This window comes from Jaminaea rosea (genome assembly GCF_003144245.1).
Source record: "Jaminaea rosea strain MCA 5214 unplaced genomic scaffold BDZ90scaffold_1, whole genome shotgun sequence".
In the NCBI taxonomy this organism is placed as follows: Eukaryota; Fungi; Basidiomycota; class Exobasidiomycetes; order Microstromatales; genus Jaminaea; species Jaminaea rosea.
The window spans coordinates 2,672,360-2,690,894 of record NW_020289975.1 but is presented as its reverse complement, the minus strand read 5'-3'; the positions used below and the strand labels follow the sequence as shown (position 1 = coordinate 2,690,894).

The 18,535-nt window shown below is 58.9% G+C and overlaps 6 protein-coding genes across 6 annotated transcripts; 3 read left to right on the top strand and 3 right to left on the bottom strand.

Moving 5' to 3' along the window:
* The first annotated feature begins 526 nt into the window (after positions 1–526).
* BDZ90DRAFT_277433 (hypothetical protein) lies at positions 527–4,185 on the top strand. The gene has a single exon (XM_025509006.1). The coding sequence runs from the start codon at positions 658–660 to the stop codon at positions 3,835–3,837; it is 3,180 nt and encodes a 1,059-aa protein (XP_025365634.1). The 5' UTR covers positions 527–657; the 3' UTR covers positions 3,838–4,185.
* BDZ90DRAFT_230017 (hypothetical protein) lies at positions 4,107–4,902 on the bottom strand. Its single transcript, XM_025505312.1, has 3 exons — positions 4,666–4,902; positions 4,378–4,480; positions 4,107–4,294 (listed from the first exon to the last, which is right to left on the bottom strand). The coding sequence occupies exons 1-3, from the start codon at positions 4,879–4,881 to the stop codon at positions 4,236–4,238; spliced, it is 378 nt and encodes a 125-aa protein (XP_025365633.1). The 5' UTR covers positions 4,882–4,902; the 3' UTR covers positions 4,107–4,235.
* Positions 4,903–5,029: 127 nt separating this feature from the next.
* On the bottom strand, positions 5,030–11,459 carry BDZ90DRAFT_31535 (hypothetical protein). Its single transcript, XM_025509487.1, has 2 exons — positions 11,090–11,459; positions 5,030–11,017 (listed from the first exon to the last, which is right to left on the bottom strand). The coding sequence occupies exons 1-2, from the start codon at positions 11,426–11,428 to the stop codon at positions 5,081–5,083; spliced, it is 6,276 nt and encodes a 2,091-aa protein (XP_025365632.1). The 5' UTR covers positions 11,429–11,459; the 3' UTR covers positions 5,030–5,080.
* A 182-nt stretch (positions 11,460–11,641) lies between these two features.
* On the top strand, positions 11,642–14,192 carry BDZ90DRAFT_236371 (P-loop containing nucleoside triphosphate hydrolase protein). Its single transcript, XM_025507296.1, has 2 exons — positions 11,642–13,028; positions 13,100–14,192. The coding sequence occupies exons 1-2, from the start codon at positions 11,676–11,678 to the stop codon at positions 14,081–14,083; spliced, it is 2,337 nt and encodes a 778-aa protein (XP_025365631.1). The 5' UTR covers positions 11,642–11,675; the 3' UTR covers positions 14,084–14,192.
* Positions 14,193–14,507: 315 nt separating this feature from the next.
* On the top strand, positions 14,508–16,002 carry BDZ90DRAFT_236368 (hypothetical protein; the record flags this gene model as incomplete). The annotated part of the gene is made up of 3 exons (XM_025507295.1): positions 14,508–14,608; positions 14,683–14,794; positions 14,862–16,002. The coding sequence occupies 3 exons, from the start codon at positions 14,511–14,513 to the stop codon at positions 15,591–15,593; spliced, it is 942 nt and encodes a 313-aa protein (XP_025365630.1). The 3' UTR covers positions 15,594–16,002.
* On the bottom strand, positions 15,796–18,526 carry BDZ90DRAFT_263743 (putative MEF1-translation elongation factor G, mitochondrial; the record flags this gene model as incomplete). Its single annotated transcript, XM_025508617.1, has 2 exons — positions 15,796–18,346; positions 18,498–18,526. The coding sequence occupies 2 exons, from the start codon at positions 18,524–18,526 to the stop codon at positions 15,796–15,798; spliced, it is 2,580 nt and encodes an 859-aa protein (XP_025365629.1).
* Positions 18,527–18,535: the final 9 nt, after the last annotated feature.

The window sequence follows — 18,535 nt, the reverse complement described above, 5'->3', positions numbered from 1 at the left end:
GTCCATCGGGACTTTCTCGCGCAGCGGCGTCGCGGTGTTGGAATTGTGCCTCGTCGCGTGGCCTTTGGCGATGCCGTCTCCATCTCCCACGGCTCTTCCTCAAACAAAGCCTATTGGAGGCTGTCTCGCGAGATTGAGTAGCCTAGCTTCAATTGAGCCATTGTCACCCGCAGCAGCAGCAAACACCTTGGTCTCAGTGTGCCGACGGTTCCTGCTTGTCGCGGGAAGGTCAGATTGGAAACGGGTGCAAACAGGCTTGCCGGTGATGGCGAATCTGGATCCAGGTCTCACGGGTATCAGTGAGCTGCTATCGTAATATCTTATACGAGGTCGCGTCGAGATCATAGTTGATCAACACCTTGGCGGCCCTGGTTCGCTCAGCTCAAAGTAGCGTCTTCGTCGTCGTTGTCGTCGTAGTCTTGGAGCGTCGTTGCTGCCGCGTGGTGGGCGGCCTCCATCCAGGCGACGGGCGGCGGGCGGTGGGCGGCAGCGGCGGCACTCTATCTCTAGCCTGTTCCTGGCAATCGTGGTCTATTTCTCACCCACGCCACGTCGTCGTCAACCAGCCTTGCCCTCATTACCACCACAGCCCCCGCTCTCATCGCATCCATGATAGCCTCTCGCTACCGCGCCTAGAGTTCAAAGTCGCAGAGAGGCATGGCCACATCCCCGCCGGATTCGCCGCCGCAGAGGCAAAGGCGCGCCATGATGCCGACGACATCTTCGGTGTCTGCGCCCGTCTCTCCTTCGGCGAGCTTTGCCAGCCTCGAGGTATTGCGCAACTCCATTGCTATGCGCAGCGGTGACCTCGACCTCGACGAAAGCGCACATACCTTTCCAATCAGCGATGAGGCTGTCCCACGCGCATCCTCGTCGGCATCCTCTCCATCCTCCCCACGCCTATCGATGTCCTCATCATCCACACCGAGAGGTCTTCGCCGACCAAAGTCGCGGACATCCATCGACCGGCGTATACGATCCGAGTCGACGTCATCATCCCCAGCATCCCCTTCATCTGCGCTGCCCATGATCTCGCCCCTCTCTCCACTCTCTATGACCAACCTACCCAGCTCTTCCCTCTTCCCTCACTCCTCTGAGAGGCGGCTCTCGCCCTTTCATGACTTTCGTGGTACAGGCTTCACGCCAGCGACTACTCCGCCAGCGATGGAGTCGCCGCGGCTTTCACCTCTGGAGACAGGCTCGTGGCCAGCTCCCGTGCGAGCCGCAGCTGGCGGCTCTTCTGCAGGTAGTGGAAGCCTTAGCTCGTCTGCTTCAGCTCGGCCGTCAGGCTCGCGCAGCCACAGCGGTCGTCAACAGCAGCATTCATCTAGCAGAAATCGTTTGCGCTCATCATCCGATGTGGCGGGAGGAAGTGCTCCAGGCTCGCGGCGAAATAGCGGTCATTTCAGCTCAGTCGCGACCTCATCCTCCTCCCGCCGGAGAACGCGACACCGCTCGAATTCGGGCGCCAGTCTTACGTCCTCGCAAGGCTTCCCAGAATCTGATGCGAGTGATACTGGCGAGGAGGGCGACGTCGAGGTGGGAGCTGGAGAAGGGACAGGCATTCGCTGTAATGGCAATGCACGACCAGTCCGTCCAGGTCGGACTCATAGCAGCCCGCATCTCCACTTTCAGAGCGCATCCTTGCCAATCGGGCTACCCTCGTCTTCAACAGGAAATCATACGTACGATGGGGCCTGGCAGACTATGGTAATGGATGCAGCTCAGCGCTCCCCAGTGGGCTACTTTGGCATCAGTCCCAGTGGCGGAGAGGGGGGAATTTCTCCGGGGGATCCCCGCCTTTGGCAATTGCACGCAGCTGCCTTAGGCGCCGCAGCTGGGCTTGACACCGCCGTCAATGGTCTTTCCGACGCGGCGTCGCCCCACCATATGCCCGCGGATGTGCGCGAGATGCTTCCGCCTCCTCCGCCGTACCAGGCCAACGATGCAGACTTCCCACCGCCTCGCCCCGCAAATGCGGTGGACGGAGCTTCCATCAACGCTCAGGCTGCTGCGGACATGGATGATGACGACGGTCTGGCTTTCGAGACAAGGCGCAACAGGGGGCATTCTGCCTCCGCGTCCGTCCCTCTCCAACAGCATGGCGTAGCTCCTTCATCTGCCATCGGTGAGGCGCGGCGCCGAATCTCTACAACTCCAGCACCGCCAACGCGAGCTCAAGCTCCAGACGCCGAGGAGGCTGCACAGCCCCCTGCTTGGCAACCGAAAAGCGACACCGAAGGCGAAGAAGCAAACGAGGTCTCACACTCTCGAACGACCTCGTCCACTCGATCGAGGCGGGAACGTCGTCCACCAACCAGAAGTGAAGGGCGCTCGACAGCCAACGATCACCGTCGCCGACTGCCCGCAACATCGTCGCGACGAGTCACGGAAGTCAGCGCAGACAAAGACGACGACAGCGATGACGATGGCTTCTCACCCTGGCTTCTCCGCCTGCTTCTCCATCCATTGCGCATGCTAGCCGCCGTACCCGGCTTCGTAGGCACCTTCTGGCTTCTACGCAACACCGCGCTGCACATGTCGCGCTCTACACCTCGCGGCTCTCTTCTGCAAAAAGGTCGACTCCTCAACGTGGCCGAATACCCGCACGCGCGCGCTACCTGCGGGCTCGACTTCCTCTTGGCGAGCCTGTGGGCCCTGTGCACGGCGTACCACGCCCTCTCCCTCACCACGCTTTTGCTGCGCAGGTGGCTCATCTACTACTCGCTCTTCCCCTCGCTCATCCGATTGATCGCCCTGCAGGCCATCTGCTGGCCGCTCGTTCGCCTGACGATCTTCGTCGCTGGCCCTGACAGGCCGGTCGAAGCGTGGATCGTCATTGCGTCTTTCACCGCCTTCAGTGACGTCGTGGCGAGATGGGTCACGAGTAACATCGCCGATGCGCCCACGCAGAGGGCGCCACCATCGGGCGGCTCGACGAGGAATGGAAGGATGCAAGGATCTTCTTCTAGGGCCTCGGCGCTCCACACGCCTACAGTGGGCTCGTCCCGATCGCGCGCCAGCAGTAGGGAGCGCACCCCAGCCTCGACGCTAGCTGGCGGAGAGTCAGGTCCAGCCATCCGTCCCTCTCGCCCTACCTACACACCAGGCCGCGTACGAGCAGGGCAGCGCTTCTGGCGTGCGATCATGGGTTCAGCACCCTTCGACTCCTCTACCTCCGACGAAGAGAGCGGCGATGAAGACGAAGGGCCGGTGGACGAAGGCGCCCTGCTTGCGGCCGAGGAACGTCAACAAGAGCGCAACGGTGTCCTCATCAAGACGAGTGCGCTCGATTCCATTGGGCGAAGTGGGATGACCAACATCCTCCTCAGGCGACTGAGGGGTATGCGAGCTGCGGGGCGCAAGAATACATCGCCCGCTCGAGAAGACGCTGCGGCTACAACGGACGATGGTGGTGGTGGCGTGACTGGCGCAGAAGATTCCGTTCTGGAAGGCGAGACAACAGACCCTGGCCTCACCACCGCTGGCCTTACAGGTCTTGACGACGATGACGACGATGAAGATCTGCACGACTCGCTCCAACTTCAGGATGGCGAAACGCCCACTGAAGCCCTGCGTCGTCTTCGCCTCGCTCTGCGACGACGTCGCCGCCGACGCCGTATGCGCGAGAAGGTATGGGCCGTCTCCGGATGGGGGCTTACAGCCTCTGCCGCTGCGAGTAACAGGGCTGCCGCTGTGGCCGCCGCTACGATGAAAGGGTCGTGGCATATCAGAAGCAGGAGGGTCTTTCATTGGGAGGTTGCGGTAAGGAGAAATGTGGCGCCCATTGGCGCACTAGCTTATGTGACGCTTTGGGGGTTGTTGTTGGCGCGATGAAGCGGCGCGAGGGGGGCCGCGAGGGGGGAGAGAAGGAGGGGTAATCAATCTGTTCATAGCGCTCTGAGATACACCTTTCGCCCTTTATGCTACCGCCAATACCTCTGCACGCAATGCGGTATCTTGATCTTCAAGCAACCTTGACCTGATCATTTCGTCCTTGACAAAGCCTCCTCGTGGTGTTGCATCGAGTTGATGCTGTCCTCACGCAGGAGCGCCGACTGTCACGAAGCAAAGCACGCTTTCGTCCTCACCCCACACAATGCCGAATTGAGTATCTCCTTTGCATCTGACCTGGCTGCCTCTGCCTACATTTTCTCGACGCTGTCGTACGTGAGCCGGCCATGCCCCCCTCCCATTCCTCCGACGATCCGACTGCCCAGCTTGGCCTAATCGCCTCATACGTACGGCGGCGGCATGTTACGCTCCCACTTGGTTCCATCCTCGGCGAGGGGCGCTGCGGTGTATTAAAGTGAGGATGCGGAACATCAGTACGCTGTGTACTGCACAATTCAATCCTCTCTTCGTCCTCGCACTCACGCCTGTAAGGGTCCGGGTGGGCGAGGCTGGCCAATCGCTCCTCCGCAGCCTCGAGGACCTTGGCGAGCTCACGGGGGTTGCGAATGTGCCTGTTGCGCTCAAACTACGAAAGCGAGGGGAAGGGCGCACGCGGTGAGCCAATGTCCGATCTCCTTGTTCGGGGGCAGCAGCATAGATGCGCCTCGACGAGCTGCAGACGCCAGGCAGAAGACCTTGTCCAAGGGCGCTACATTGCCTTGCCTGTCCTTTATCACCGCACATGCTGATGAGTTCGAGCCTGGAACTTACCTCTGCACGAATCTCAATCGCCCTGTCCCTCCAAATGTCCCTCCTAATCACCCAGTCAAGCTCGTTCTTGAGGTATCGCTTGTAGAGCGACTTGACATAGCTGCGATGCGCCGTCGTGAAGGGAGATGAAGCCGCTCCTGATGACGATGAGGAAGCCGCCTGCTGTTGGAGCAGAGGCAGCGAGCGTGAGACGCTCAGCAGAGAGGTGGGGCGCATGGTGAGGGAGTGGTGAAGGAGGGGTAGTGGTGCGAAGCCGATGAGTAGTAATGGACGGTCGACCAATCGCGGACGCCTTTCCCGTGGGAGAGCCAGCGTCGCGTGGCAGAGAATCGCGGTCGGGACGGAAGGGCACAAAGCATCTTAGACCCCGGGGAAAGCTCATGATAGCATTGCAAAATACATCCTTGTCGTCTGGTCACGAATGCAACATCCTCACATGCTCTCGTCTCCATCTCTGCTCATCCCCCGATACTGCGAGTCCGAGAGCTTGTGCAAAGTAAGCCCCGATCTGCCGCCTATTCTGCTCCTCTGATTCACCTTCTCGCAAGGTCAACAGGCTCTCCAAGATTTTGCCGGCCAGAATAGACACCTCACCCTTCAGGGCAGACCTCGTTGATGCGCTCGATCGCGCCTGCAGACCAGCGACAGCTTCGCCTAGTAGACGCAACAGTAGACCTCTAGACGAGCCGGAGATGTCGCTAGCCTGGCGCATGGCTACAATACACAGCACCTCGATGAAGTGACGCGTAGATGAGTAAGAGTCCTCCATGCCGTCAAGAATGGCCAGCACCGTTGATGTCCAGCTGACGTCGGCCATGGTGCGGTCTAAACGGTCCCAGAGCTCAGGCTTGTCTCCGAGGGCGTGGCGTAAGAGCAGTAGTTTGAAGTTGGCATCGATCTCCTGCTCTGCTGTCTCAACGTGGTCCTGGTCTAGCTGCTCGTTCCCTGCTTCGATGCTATTCGACTCGAAGGTAGCAGCGTGCCTGCCTGGCCTGCCCTTTCCCTCGAGCGTAATCTGCTGCAGTATCCACGTCAACAGGCCCTTGCGCGTCAGCAGCTCGCTGGCCACACGCGGCTTGTTCACGAGCGCGAGCATAGTCTCTTCGACGAGGCGAAGCGTCTGTCTTGTGACACTCGGAGCAGTTGAAGACGACCCCTCGGCCTCCTCACCGCCGTTGCTCGCCCCATCGAAAGCTCCTGCCGCCCTCTTGAGTGCGGTATACATACTGGCCAATAGATCCCAGACGTAGCGCCTCTTCAACACCCGCCATTCCAACCCAACGCCACCCGCTGTGCTCACATCCCTCAAGAAGCGCAGCATCCAGAGACGATGCGCCCTCCAGTGATCCGGATCGGTCGACTGAAGTGTGGCATACAGCATCGGCACATCCGTGCTGTCGAACGTCGGTCGCTGCAGCAGGAAGCGAGAGACTGGGGGGAAGAGAACGGATGAGGGAGAGCCGACGAGTCGCAGGTGGTGCGCGAGGAAGAGGGTAGTGGTGAGGGGAAGAGGTGCAGCCTCCTCTTCCTGTTGCGAGGCAGAAAGGAGGGAGCGAACCACGTCCATATTGAGCATGAGGTGCTGCTTCTCTTGAACGTCCGAGCCCGAGATCCCCGCGTAAGCTCGAGCGATCACGTTTGCTGCAGTGTTGCGCGTGCTGGCCTGCTTGGAGCTGAGGCAGACAATGGCCACTCCCAGGGCGTTGGTACGGACGATGGCGAGCCACTCGAGCCCAGTAATACGCAGGTCGCCACTCTGCTGCTGCATAGCTCCGCTGAGAAGGGTCAGGACCCAGAGAGGATCGTAAGTGTCGTTGCTGCCTGAAGGCACTGCGCCGGCTGAGAGGTGCTCGAAGGCACGGTCGCGAGGGAAGGCTGCGCAGGTTGAAAAGGCACGACCGCTGTCGAGTGACAGGAGAGCGTCAAGTGCAGTCGTCGATGATTGACCACCGCGTGTGCCGTCAGCAGACCAGCTGCGGGCTAGACTAGGGAACAAGCCTCTTCCAAGGCGCTCCCCTGCCATCTGAAAGAGGTCAAATAACTGTCGATCAGGAAGCGACATGGTCCCGCCGTAAATGCCCAGCAGAGCCTGCAGATTTTGCGGCGTCACCACCTGCTCTGCGTGCTGTGATGCCAGCGAGTGGAGAATGGAGACCAGCACTCCTCGTGAGGCTGCACCCTCGGCAGCGGCAGTCCTGAACTGCGAATGAGCAAGCAAAGCCGCTGTGTGGGCCGCTGCCGAGCTGGGCTTGAGGTCCGTCGTCAAGACGAGCAAGCGCACCATATCCATCTGCTTCCTCTGTGTCAACCGACGCTTAAATGCAGCTTCGATGGCTGGGTCCGCTAGGTGTGGTACTGGCTTTGCTTGGCCGCCAACAGCGGCGCAACGGTAGAGGAGGGAGCCGAAGGCATCGATTGCCGTAAGGAGGCTAGGAGAATCTTCTTCATCCTCTGCGAAGCGGCGAACCAGCCAAAGGAGAGACTGCTCTAAAAGACGCTGGGCAATGTTGACAGCATCTGTCGACGAAGTCTTGCTGGATGAAAGCAAGGAGGCGCCGAAACGAAGAGCGCCAGCGGTGAAGGCATCTCCTGGCTTATTCGGGATGACGGAGAGGACGACACTGAGCACAGATGACGGCAGGGTCTTGTCGGCTTGGCGAGAGGAGAGGAGGTAGAGCAGCCCTAGAGCATCGCCTGCTACCACGCTCCGAGTCGGGTCTGGGTGGAAGGCCAGGGACGCCAGCGGCGAGGCGAGCTCGTCCAACTGCAGAGCGGTGCCGCAGTCACTTGCCTCGCAAAGGATCGACTGCACATCCAACCAAGCCAGCACTGACAATGGCATGCTCTCGACCATTTTTGCAACGTCTTGTCCTCCAGACTTGGTCGCCAATTGAGAACTGAGGAGCTCGAGACCATCATGAAAGCGGTAGATTAGGAGCGACTGCAGAGCGTCAGCTCCGGGCAAGTCTGGCGTGAGCCATTGCAGGTCGAGTTTGCCCACTGAGGCCTGAGCAGAGAGATACGCGCGGGCGTGGTCATTGGAGCTGTTGCTTGCTTGACTTTTTCCAACGATCGAAAGGAGTAGAGCTACCAACTCTTCGCGGGATCCATCGTGGGCGAGCAATTTGCTTCCCAAGGCAAGAAGCTGAGCAGCGTCCGCGCTCTGACTCGACGTGTGGCGCAGAGCATCAATCTCTCTGAGCATCCGCAGCTCCTCCACTCCACCCGTAATGAGGTCGCCTTGCAAGCTGGTTGACCAGAGACGGTCCAGCGTAATGTCGTCCATGAATGGCACCAGAGGTCGAGTGACGGCGCTCAGGCCATGCTTGTCCGCACAAGACGAGACCCAGTCGCGTAGCACGCCTGCCCTCGCGCTGTCGAGACGCTCTGCGAGGATATTTGCAAACGCAGCCAGGAGCTTGGCGTCGCAGTGTTCCACAGCGTCTCGTAGCTGAGGGAGGTCGAAGAAGACCTGACCCAGCGATGAAGAAGGCAGGTCTGCAGCAGCCAGAGTGTGATCGAGGCAGCGTAAGAGCAGAGCGTTCACCTCGGGCGTGCGTTTGGGCAGCGCAAGCAACTCTGCGATGAGTCGGAGGGAGAGCTTGGCCATTGGCGCATCTTCTGTGAGGAGGATAACGTGATCTACTGCCAATTTTGACTTGCTCTTCTTGCCAGCTCTGCGATGGCTGCTCGCTAGGTGGCGATGCGCTTGCATCAGGAGAATGCAGGGAGGGAGGGCGCTTGCTTCTGAGAGAGCAGAAGGAGTTGCAAGAAGCAGCGACGGGTAGGATGCTGGGTCCTCAGGGTCGAAGCCGATGGCCGACAGAGTCTCGGCGCGCACGGTTTTACTCTCATTTTCCTCGAGAGCAGAGCCCCAATCGATGACGCTCCTTGTGCCCTTGATGGTGGCTACCTGCTTCTCCTCGAAAGCCTTCGCAGCTGCAATGTCCACTAGCTTGCCCTGGAATGCGAGCATCGCGCCTTGAGCTCCTGGCCTGCTTCTGCCGATCAGCAGCGGCATGAGCCGACGAAGATACTGCAGCACGGCTTCTTGCGCATTTCCATTTGGGAACAGCCCCTTCTCCATCTTGATGGCAAGCTGCTCAGCGAAAGTAGCAAACAAAGGCGACACGCAGAGGGTATCGCTCTCTTCAAGCTCGGTGTTGAAGGAGCGCGCAGCCTCCAGATAGCGATAAGTGTTCTTCGAGCAGCGCGAGAGGCACTCTTCAAGCAGCGCGACGGCAGTAGCACGGCGAGCGCGAGCAGTCTCATCATGGCCAGTGGGCAAAGCTGCAATCCAAGCTTCGAACTCTCCCTGATCGCCTTCGAAGGTGAGCGCTGCGCTGGACGCTGACGGATCGTCGGCAGCTACTGATCCGAACGCCTCCTTCAGCAAGCTCGCCGCCTCTGCACGCGCCTCAGGCGAATTCTCTGGCGACATGAGGAGCTCGACCACTTGTGCGAGTACACTGTCGCTCCCGCTGGTCGAGGCGAGCTGTAGCTTTGCCAGTCTGAGCATCTTGATGGCGTGGAGCTGAATGAGGGGCAAGAGCTCCTTTGCTTCACTGGCGTCTTCACTGACAAAGGCGTTGGTGAGGTAGGGAGCAGATAGCAGGTTACGGAAGTCGTATCCGCCTGAGCTAAGCGGACTCACTCCCCCGCCACCGAAACGTCGACGAGTGAGACGCATGTACCGCAGGCCGGAGCGGAGCGAGCCTTCCAGGAGGACCCAGTCGATCTTTCCTGCTGTCGCCTTCTCCTGCGGCGTCACAGACGTCGATGGGGCAGTGGCTGTACTATTGCCTTTCGCGGGCGTAGCGATCTGCTCCGAAGCGCTCATGATCGTCGAGAGGTCAGGTAGGCGCTTCGCACACTCGCGCAGCAAAGCACGACCTGCTTGCTGCCACCCCTCGTCTTGACGAGCGAAGCGTGCGCATACAGCGAGCATCCGTCCGACCCGCCCAAGGAGGCGGCTGAGCAGGTCAAGCGTGCTCCATCGCACTAGCCTGTCCGGGTGACGCAATCCTTTGATGAGATTGGCTCTCGCAAGTGTGTGAGGGAAGACTGCTGAAATCAACCTCCCTGTTGCCGGTGGCTGAGTAGCGTCAAAAATTCGCGGCAGACCCAGATCTAGTAGCAGTCCCATCAGCCGATTGGCCAATAGACCGCTCAATCGGGCACCTGCTTCGGGAAGAGGTGGCTCAAGTCTGCCAGCACCAAAAACAGTGCGCGTCGAATTGAAGAAGACTGGCTGTAACTCGGGTGCGGCTCGCATGATTGCCATGAGCAAGTCACGATGCGCGTCGTTGTAAAGCGGCGAAAACTGCTGAGACTGGATGAAGAAGCCGATCATGGGGTTGTGAATGCCGCTCGTTGAGCTGCGGTTGGCAGTGTCGGTCGGGCGCGGTGCTTCATCGTCGTCCAGCAATCCCGGCTCGGCCTCGCCGTCTGGTCGAGATGACGGTGCTGCCCTCCCATACCATCCAGCGTCCTTGAAACAGACTCCTCTACCTGGCTGGGAGCAAAGCCTGTGTAGCATCTCCATTGCGAGCCTCTCGACCTGGCTTGATTTCGATGCGAACTGAACAAGGGAGCTCAAGAGGTCGACGCTCTTGGCCAGCGAGACGAGCGCTCCTCGAGGCAGCTTGCTATCGAGCAAGAGAGAGCGGTCAAGGACGTGCAGGAAGTGCAGAACCACTGAGGGCGGATCGTCTGCCAGTGTCTTGAAGATGGACGACAGACTCGACTGTGCGTGGTCGGCGTTGATGAGAAGCATCTTCGTCGAGGGAGAAACCCCAGAGTCAACGCTCTCAGGCTGCTTGCCCTCGCTGTCAATCTCGGGCAGAATTCTCGGATGCAGGATGACGAGCAGGAGCTGAATGAAGAGCAGCCTGATATCTGGGCGAGTGAATGTTGCCGCTGCCTTGGGCTGAGCACCGCTCGCTCCTGCCTTGCCCTTCTGGTCTTTGCCTGACCGTCTGCGCATCGACGTCAGTCGCAAAACAGACTTGGCGTTCCAAGCCAAATTCTCAACGATGCTGCGGGCAAAGCGTCCGCTCTCGAATCGGGCCATGCTGGTGAGGACGTGCAGGCTGGCAACGACGAGAATCTCGCTCGACCCACCACTGCCACCCTGCTGCTGTTGAGACCCATGGCGTGAGGTTGGATTGAGCAGGTAGCCATGCAGCCGGTTCCAGAAGCTCGAAGAGCCAGAAACGTCGGCCGACTTGGTTGGGGCTATAGGCTGAATGAGGCTAAGGGAGAGGTCGTTATCTGTGGGATGGACTGAGGTGAGGGTGATGAGGTTGGAGAGAACGAAGATGGGAAGAGGCATGAGAGACCCAATGCCAGTCTGTGATGGCGTACATGAGTCGTGTGATCAGCATTTAGTCGCCCTAGGTGCCTCTTCAGTAGCCTCACTCACCTCGTGGACTCGCTGCCATGCTTCAAAGATGCGATCTCGTCCGTTGTGTTCTTGAAGGAATTCGCGAGCAAATTGCAAGCGCTTGTCCTTGGCTGCGATACTCGTCAAAGGATCCTCGTCGCTTTGGATTTGCGTCGCCTGCCTGAGCGATGTCAAAGCGATTCGCAGCGTGTCGGGCGATGCTGTCTTGAGTCCAGAAGCTAGCTGCGATGCTGAAGCTGATGCTGATGGTGGCTCTGCTTTGGTCTTGTTGCTACTTTCAGCCTGATCGTCTTGCCCGTCTCTCTTCCTCTTGAGAGGCGACTCAGCTGCGACCTGGGCGCCATCATCGACTGACATGGCGGCCCACTGTGATGAAGTGGGAATGCGTCGACGACGAGCTGCTGCCGCTGCTCCTCGTCAATTTCTGTTGCTCGACGAGGGCCAAATATTTCTCTCCACGCCTCCGCTCCCTCCTTCCGCCCCACGTGGCTCAGTCCTTCCCTTACGAAAAGCTGCGTCCGCTCGATGTCCCATGAGATTGAATTTCGAGCATTTGTTGTTGCTGCCTGCCATCCATCTTACCACCACCTTGCCTACACCAGCAATGGCAAATTCAGCTGCTGCCAATGGCGCTATGCCTCCGGGACCTCCGCCGGCGAAGCCCAATCCATACCTCGCTCACTTGGAGCCTGAAGATCAAGTTGCGTCAACCTCATCATCATCATCTAGCCCACTCAATGGCTTCTTGCCGCGCAAGGTGACAGCAGACCAGGTCTTGAAAGCCATCGACGCTCCCACCAACCCCTTTGCTACCACTTCCAACAAGTCCTACTCGCAGCGCTACCGCGACATCCTCGCCAAGCGCAAGGCTCTTCCCGTCTTTGCTCAGATGGGCGACTTCTTGAAGAAATTTCAAGAGAGCCAGGTAATGGTCATGATTGGAGAGACTGGATCAGGAAAGACGACGCAGATCCCTCAATTTGTCGCCTATTCTGACCTACCTCACCTCAAGAAGGGACCCGATGGCGCACCCAAGCTCATCGCCTGCACGCAGCCAAGGAGAGTGGCGGCCATGAGTGTCGCAAAGCGTGTCGCGGAGGAGATGGACGTAACGCTAGGCCAGGAGGTAGGATACACGATTCGTTTCGAAGATTGCACATCACGGCCTCACACCTTCCTCAAGTACATGACGGACGGAATGCTCCTCCGAGAGGCTATGCACGACAAGACGCTCTCGCGCTACTCGACGATCATTCTCGATGAGGCCCACGAGCGAACGCTTGCGACGGATATTCTCCTTGGCCTCCTCAAGCCCCTCTGTGCACAGCGACCCGATCTCAAGATCATCGTCATGAGCGCAACCCTCGAAGCAGACAAGTTCCAAAACTACTTCAATGGCGCTCCCCTCCTCAAAGTACCCGGCCGTACTTTCCCCGTCGAGACATTCTATACTCCCGAGCCAGAGCCAGACTATCTCGAGGCGGCTATTCGCACTGTCCTCATGATCCACCAGGCGGAAGACGAGGGCGACGTCCTCCTCTTCTTGACCGGAGAGGAGGAGATCGAAGATGCCTGCAGAAAGATCCGAGCAGGAGCCGACGAGCTGGCGTCTACATCGCCAGACCTCTGCGGACCGCTGAAGGTCGTGCCCCTGTACTCGTCTCTGCCACCTTCCCAACAGCAACGTATCTTCGACTCAGCGCCGCCGAGGGTCAGCCCTGATGGTCCGCCAGGACGCAAGGTCGTCGTCTCAACGAACATTGCCGAGACGTCGCTCACCATCGATGGTATCGTGTATGTGGTGGATCCAGGCTTCTCAAAGCAAAAGGTGTACAACCCGAGGATCAGAGTCGAGTCACTCCTCGTGTCGCCCATCTCCAAGGCGTCAGCACAGCAAAGAATGGGTCGTGCTGGGCGTACGCGTGAGGGTAAATGCTTCAGGCTTTACACTGAGAAGGTGAGGCGCAATTGCAAACGGCAAAGAGAGTGAAGATGATGCTGACAATCTTTCCATCATCTCCGCGTCAGGATTTCGTCCAAGAGCTCATCGAGTCTACGTATCCCGAGATTCTCCGCAGCAACCTCGCAAACACCGTCCTCGAGCTCAAGAAGCTCGGCGTTTCCAATCTGGTCCGCTTCGATTACCTTGATGCTCCCGCCCCTGAGACAATCATGCGTGCTCTGGAGCTTCTCAACTACCTCGGCGCCTTCGACGACAATGGTGACCTGACTCCCTTGGGCGAGATCATGGCCGAGTTCCCTTTGGACCCTCAATTGGCCAAAATGCTCATCGTCTCACCTGAATTCAAATGCAGCAACGAGATCCTCACCATCGCCGCCATGCTCTCCGTCCCCAACGTCTTCATGCGACCGAATGCGCAACGCCAGCAGGCGGACGCGGCCAAGGCCGAGTTCAGCCACCCGGATGGGGACCATCTCTCGCTACTCAACGTCTACCATGCGTACAAGACGGCGGGCAAGCAGGATCCCAACAACTGGTGCTGGCAGAACTACGTTTCGCACCGAGCGCTGCAGCAGGCGGACAACGTGCGATCCCAGCTCCAGAGGACGATGGAGCGCTTCAATCTGGACTTGGTCTCGACGCAATTTGAGGGCAACGAGCGCAATTACTACGACAATATCCGCAAGGCGATTGCGTGTGGCTTCTTCATGCAGGTGGCGCATCGATCGGGAAGTGGAAAGTCGGCGCAGTACACTACCCTCAAGGATAACCAGGTCGTCGCACTCCACCCTAGCACATCGCTGGACCATTCGCCCGAGTTCGTTCTCTACCATGAATTCGTGCTCACAAGCCGCAATTGGATCAGAACGTGCATTGAAGTGCGACCGGAGTGGCTGCTTACGTCAAGCCCGGCGTACTTCAACCCGTCGAGCTTCAGGGAGGGGGATGGGGAGGTCAAGAGGATCATGGCGGGGATTGCCAAGAAGATGGGCGGCGGTGGTGACCCTGGAGCTTCTGGCAGGGATAAGAAGAAGCTCAAGAGGGTTTGAGCTGCGCGACTAGTGTGCGGCGATGAACAGCCTTCTATAACAGGGCTCAATAGACCACTTTTGTTTATGAGCCTTAACTTGATGAAACGCCGTAGTGGTGATCGTCCCGGTCTGCAAGGCGGAGGTCCGTGCCACGTGTTGCTCTGCTTTCTGGTCTGTGTTGCCAACGCAGCCCGCTCTCCGGCTCGACGCCAGTCTGATGGTGTGCCTGTCGTTGCCGCTTGCCGCTTGCCGCTTCGAAGAGGCGCCGAGGACAGCTTCGCGCAGCCTTGATTGACACTCGGCTTCGACTGTTCTCATCGTCCTCCTCCACCATAACCATAACCATCGCCAACACCGACACCATCCGCATCCCTCCTTTTGCATCGCCGCCATGAACATGGACTTTTCCAAGCTATCCGCCAACTTCCAGAAGTTGGGCAGAGACATGGGCCAGAGCGTCGGTAACCTGGGACAGAGCGTTGGCAATCTGAGCCAGCAGGCCCGTGAGAGATTGGGACAGGTTCACAGTGATGATATCACCGAGTGAGGACGACTTGAGGCTGCGAGCCACGAAACGTAGCATACATGCATTTTGACACTTCTTGTCCCCGTTCCAGGCTCCCTGAGGAGTACATCTCCCTCGAAAACCGTGTCGATGGACTCAAGAATGCGCACGCCAGCCTCCTCAAAATTGCCAAGGCCTATGACAACGAAGCCTACGACTACCCGGTGCGTCTCTTGTTCTTGTCCGCAACTCCCTCACATGCTGACCATCATCTTGTACGACATCGCGCAGACGCAAGTCCAAGAGTCCATGACTCTCCTCTCGACGCAGGTCTCCCACTCGGTGACAAGCTGGGCCGCCTCCGCAGCTAAGGGCACCAACCTCCCTCCCATCCAAGCCACTTCGGCCCCCGAGAACGTTCACCGCACTCTCCCTCATGCCCTCTCGCGTGCCGCAGCCAGCGGAGCCATCCAGCTAGGCGCCTCACCTACGAACATTGCCGGCCTCTCAACGCCCGCTGGCGTCCAACCCGAATCAGCTCAGCCGGGCAAGCTGGCCGAAGCTCTCCAGAAGTTCGCTCTGGCTCAGGACAGGCTTGGCAATGCGAGGTTGAGCCAGGACGAGCAGATCCGCCAGGGCTTCTTGAAGCCTTGGACCTCCTTTGGCTCGCAGCTCGCCGCTGCCACAAAGGCTAGACAGAGCGTCAACTCTGCGCGCCTCCACCTCGACTCATGGAAGGCGACGCTCAAGGCTTCAGAGGCGGCGGGCAAGACGGAGAAGGTCGAGCATCAGCGAAATGAGGTAGAAAAGGCCGAAGACTCCCTCGTTGCGGCTACAGAGGAGGCGATTAGTGCTATGAAGAGCGTGACGGAGAATGACGAGCCAGTCAAGAGTCTCGCGGCTCTGATCAAGGCTCAGGCTGATTATCACAAGGCAGCGGGAGACCTCTTGGGCCAGCTCAGTGGGGAGATGGCACAGCTTGCACTTAGCGCAGAGGGCGAGTACAGGGCGAGCAGGTCGTAGGCGTCGAGACAAATTGACTTGGTGATATCACGGCGCCTCCATGAGAGCTGCGCTGCGTTGCGTTGCTTCGAATAACCATGACTTGACGTCGAGACGAGAGGTATGCGTCGCAAAAGAGTGATGATTATCGGGCTGACCGATGCGTCTCCGCAGTCTAGGAGGCGAAGCTTCTATAGTCTACACATGCGAGATTCTCGACTGCTTAATTCTTCTTCGCCTGAATCTTGGCATACTCTGCCTCCATATCCTTCTGAACCCCCGGCACCACGGGCGAGTGGTTCCTGTACTCCATGCTGAACTCTCCCGTGCCCTGGGTCAGCCCTCTCAACAAGCTCGAGTATCCGAACATGTTGTTCAGCGACACCTCTGCCGTCAAGCTGAAGTCGTCTGCCCGAGTCTCCGAGTCCTCCACCAGTCCCTGACGCTGATTGATAGAGCCCACGACGGCACCCTGCCATTGTGCCGGGCTGGTAATCTCGACCTTCATCTTGGGCTCCAGGACGATAGGCTGCGCTTTGCGGTACACGTCTCGGATGGAGCCCATGACAGCCAGCTTAAAGGCCAACTCGGACGAGTCGACCGAGTGAGCTGCTCCGTCCTCTAGGACGTAGCGAATCCCTTGAATCGGATGCCCAGTAAGTGCACCCTTCTCCAGCGCCTCGTAGAAGCCCTTCTCACATGCAGCGAAGTAGCCCGAGGGAATGTTTCCACCCGTCACCCTGTTCTCGAAAGCCACATCCTTGCCCGTCTCCTCGTCGCGCTCCATTGGTTCAATGTACCCAACCACACGTCCGAATTGACCAGCACCACCAGTCTGCTTCTTGTGTGTGTAGTTGAAAGGTACGCGCGCGCCAATCGTCTCCCTGAAGGCGACTCTAGGCTTGCCAGTCTTGCACGGCACATTGTACTCGCGCTTCATCCTCTCGACGTAGATCTCGAGATGAAGCTCGCCCATACCGCTAATAATCGTCTCGCCAGACTCGGAGTCAACGTGCACGCGGAAGGTCGGGTCCTCCTTCTGGAACCTGTTGAGCGCACGCGAAAAGTTCTGCGAGATGGCACCTCCCGCTCCCTTGCCTCCTTCGCCTCCCTCGGGAGTGAGGGCGAGCGAGATGACCGGGTCCGGGACGAACATGCTCGTCATACTGAGGGACGTCTGACCGTCCGTGAAGGTATCGCCCGATGAGCATTCGACGCCAAACATGGCGCAAATCTCTCCAGCGCCAAGCTCGTCCACGTCCTCCATGTCGTTTGAGTGCATTCGCACCAGGCGAGGCACCTTGACCTTCTTGCCTGTACGGGCATTGAAGATTGTTGTGCCCCGCTTGAGCGTCCCTTGGTAGACACGCACGTAGGTTAGTTGTCCGTAACGACCTTCTTCAAGCTTGAAGGCGAGGCCGACAAAGGGAGCAGAGGAGGCGGGGGCGAGGCTGATGAGGGGTTGGGTGGCGGGCGTGCCGGTGACAACTGCCTCGGCGGATGCAGTACCCGCTGCGGCCTCTGCAGCCTCAGCAGCGGCTGCCTTTGCCTTTTCAATGGCCTCCTTGCTCATGTCCATCGCCGTGACGGGCACCTGCGAAGGGTCAGGCAGGTACGCGCATACACCGTCAAGCATGGCCTGCACGCCCTTGTTCTTGATGGCCGAGCCCATGAAGACAGGCGAGAAGCTGCACGTGAGCGTCGCTCGCCTAATGGCAGTTGCCAACTCCTCGAGCGTAGGCTCTCGCTCCTCAAGGAAGATGTCCGCCATAGTCTCATCCACCTCGCTGAGCTGCTCAATCAGTTCCTGCCTCTTTGCCTTGGCAAACTCCTCCAGTTCGGCAGGTACGCCGTCCTCCTCTCGTACGACGATTCCCTTCTCTCCTTCGTTGTATACCGTCTTCCACCTCACAATGTCGACTACTCCACTGAATTCGTCCTCGGCTCCAATAGGGATCTGCACAGCTGCGGCCGGCATACGGAGCTTCTGTCGGATCTGTCCGATAACACGCCAGGGGTCTGCGCCCTGCCTGTCCATCTTGTTGATGAAAGAAATGCGGGGGACACGATAGCGGCGCATTTGTCGATCGACGGTGATGGACTGTGACTGAACACCGGAGGTGGCGCAGAGCACCAATACAGCTCCATCGAGGACACGCAACGCTCGCTCTACTTCGATTGTGAAGTCAACGTGACCGGGTGTGTCGATGATGTTGAGGTGAAAGTCCTCCTTGGGAGCTTCGCCTTTTGTGTCCATCAAAGCTGCGTCGCCACTCACAGCCCGTGTCTCCGTCGGCGGAGTGGCACGATAATGTGCGTATGTAGCTGCGGACTGGATGGTAATTCCCTTTTCTCTCTCCAGCTCCATATGGTCCATCTTTGCTCCCACGGCATCTCTACCGCGGACCTCGTGAATGTCTTTGATACGGCCTGTGTAAAAGAGGACTCGCTCCGTCAAAGTCGTCTTTCCTGAGTCAACGTGAGCTGCGATGCCGATGTTGCGTTGCCTAGCGAGACGAGTCAGATCCGCTTGGCTCAACTCCACCGGAGGAGGAGCAGCCGCGGCCGCTTCTGCTGCTACGTCGACGTGTGCTGCTCTCGAAGAGTGGAAGGAGCGAGAGGATGAAGGAGCGCCGGCGGCGAAGCGAAGAGGAGCAGAATATATGCATCGTCTAGAGGATGATGATGGCGAGATAGAGGCAGCAACAGGAGCGCTGCGAGACGTTGCTACGCCTCTAGCTGAGAGGCGAGCAAGTCGGCCAGCTCCAACTCTGCTGCCAGCGACGATACGGGCGCTCATATTGATGACGAATGAGGAGGCGCAACACGAAGAAAGTCGCTGCCCCGCTTCTCACTTTCCCGCTGCTCCCGGCGAGCGGCCGCTTCAGAAATCTCCTCCCTTGCTTATGTCAGCCCGAGACTCACACGCGAGCGAGGCGCCGGGGCCCGTGCATACGAGGACA

What these genes read in the sequence shown, in the direction of transcription:
- BDZ90DRAFT_31535 (XM_025509487.1), bottom strand. Translation starts at nt 11,428, where the DNA reads ATGTCAGTCGATGATGGCGCCCAGGTCGCAGCTGAGTCGCCTCTCAAG. An exon ending in CATGGCAGCGAGTCCACGAG is followed by an intron (nt 11,018 to 11,089) that starts GTGAGTGAGGCT and finishes ACGCCATCACAG; the next exon opens with ACTGGCATTGGGTCTCTCAT.
- BDZ90DRAFT_277433 (XM_025509006.1), top strand. Translation starts at nt 658, where the DNA reads ATGGCCACATCCCCGCCGGATTCGCCGCCGCAGAGGCAAAGGCGCGCC.
- BDZ90DRAFT_230017 (XM_025505312.1), bottom strand. Translation starts at nt 4,881, where the DNA reads ATGCGCCCCACCTCTCTGCTGAGCGTCTCACGCTCGCTGCCTCTGCTC. An exon ending in CGATTGAGATTCGTGCAGAG is followed by an intron (nt 4,481 to 4,665) that starts GTAAGTTCCAGG and finishes TCGCTTTCGTAG; the next exon opens with TTTGAGCGCAACAGGCACAT. An exon ending in CCACCCGGACCCTTACAGGC is followed by an intron (nt 4,295 to 4,377) that starts GTGAGTGCGAGG and finishes AATACACCGCAG; the next exon opens with CGCCCCTCGCCGAGGATGGA.
- BDZ90DRAFT_236371 (XM_025507296.1), top strand. Translation starts at nt 11,676, where the DNA reads ATGGCAAATTCAGCTGCTGCCAATGGCGCTATGCCTCCGGGACCTCCG. An exon ending in TCAGGCTTTACACTGAGAAG is followed by an intron (nt 13,029 to 13,099) that starts GTGAGGCGCAAT and finishes TCTCCGCGTCAG; the next exon opens with GATTTCGTCCAAGAGCTCAT.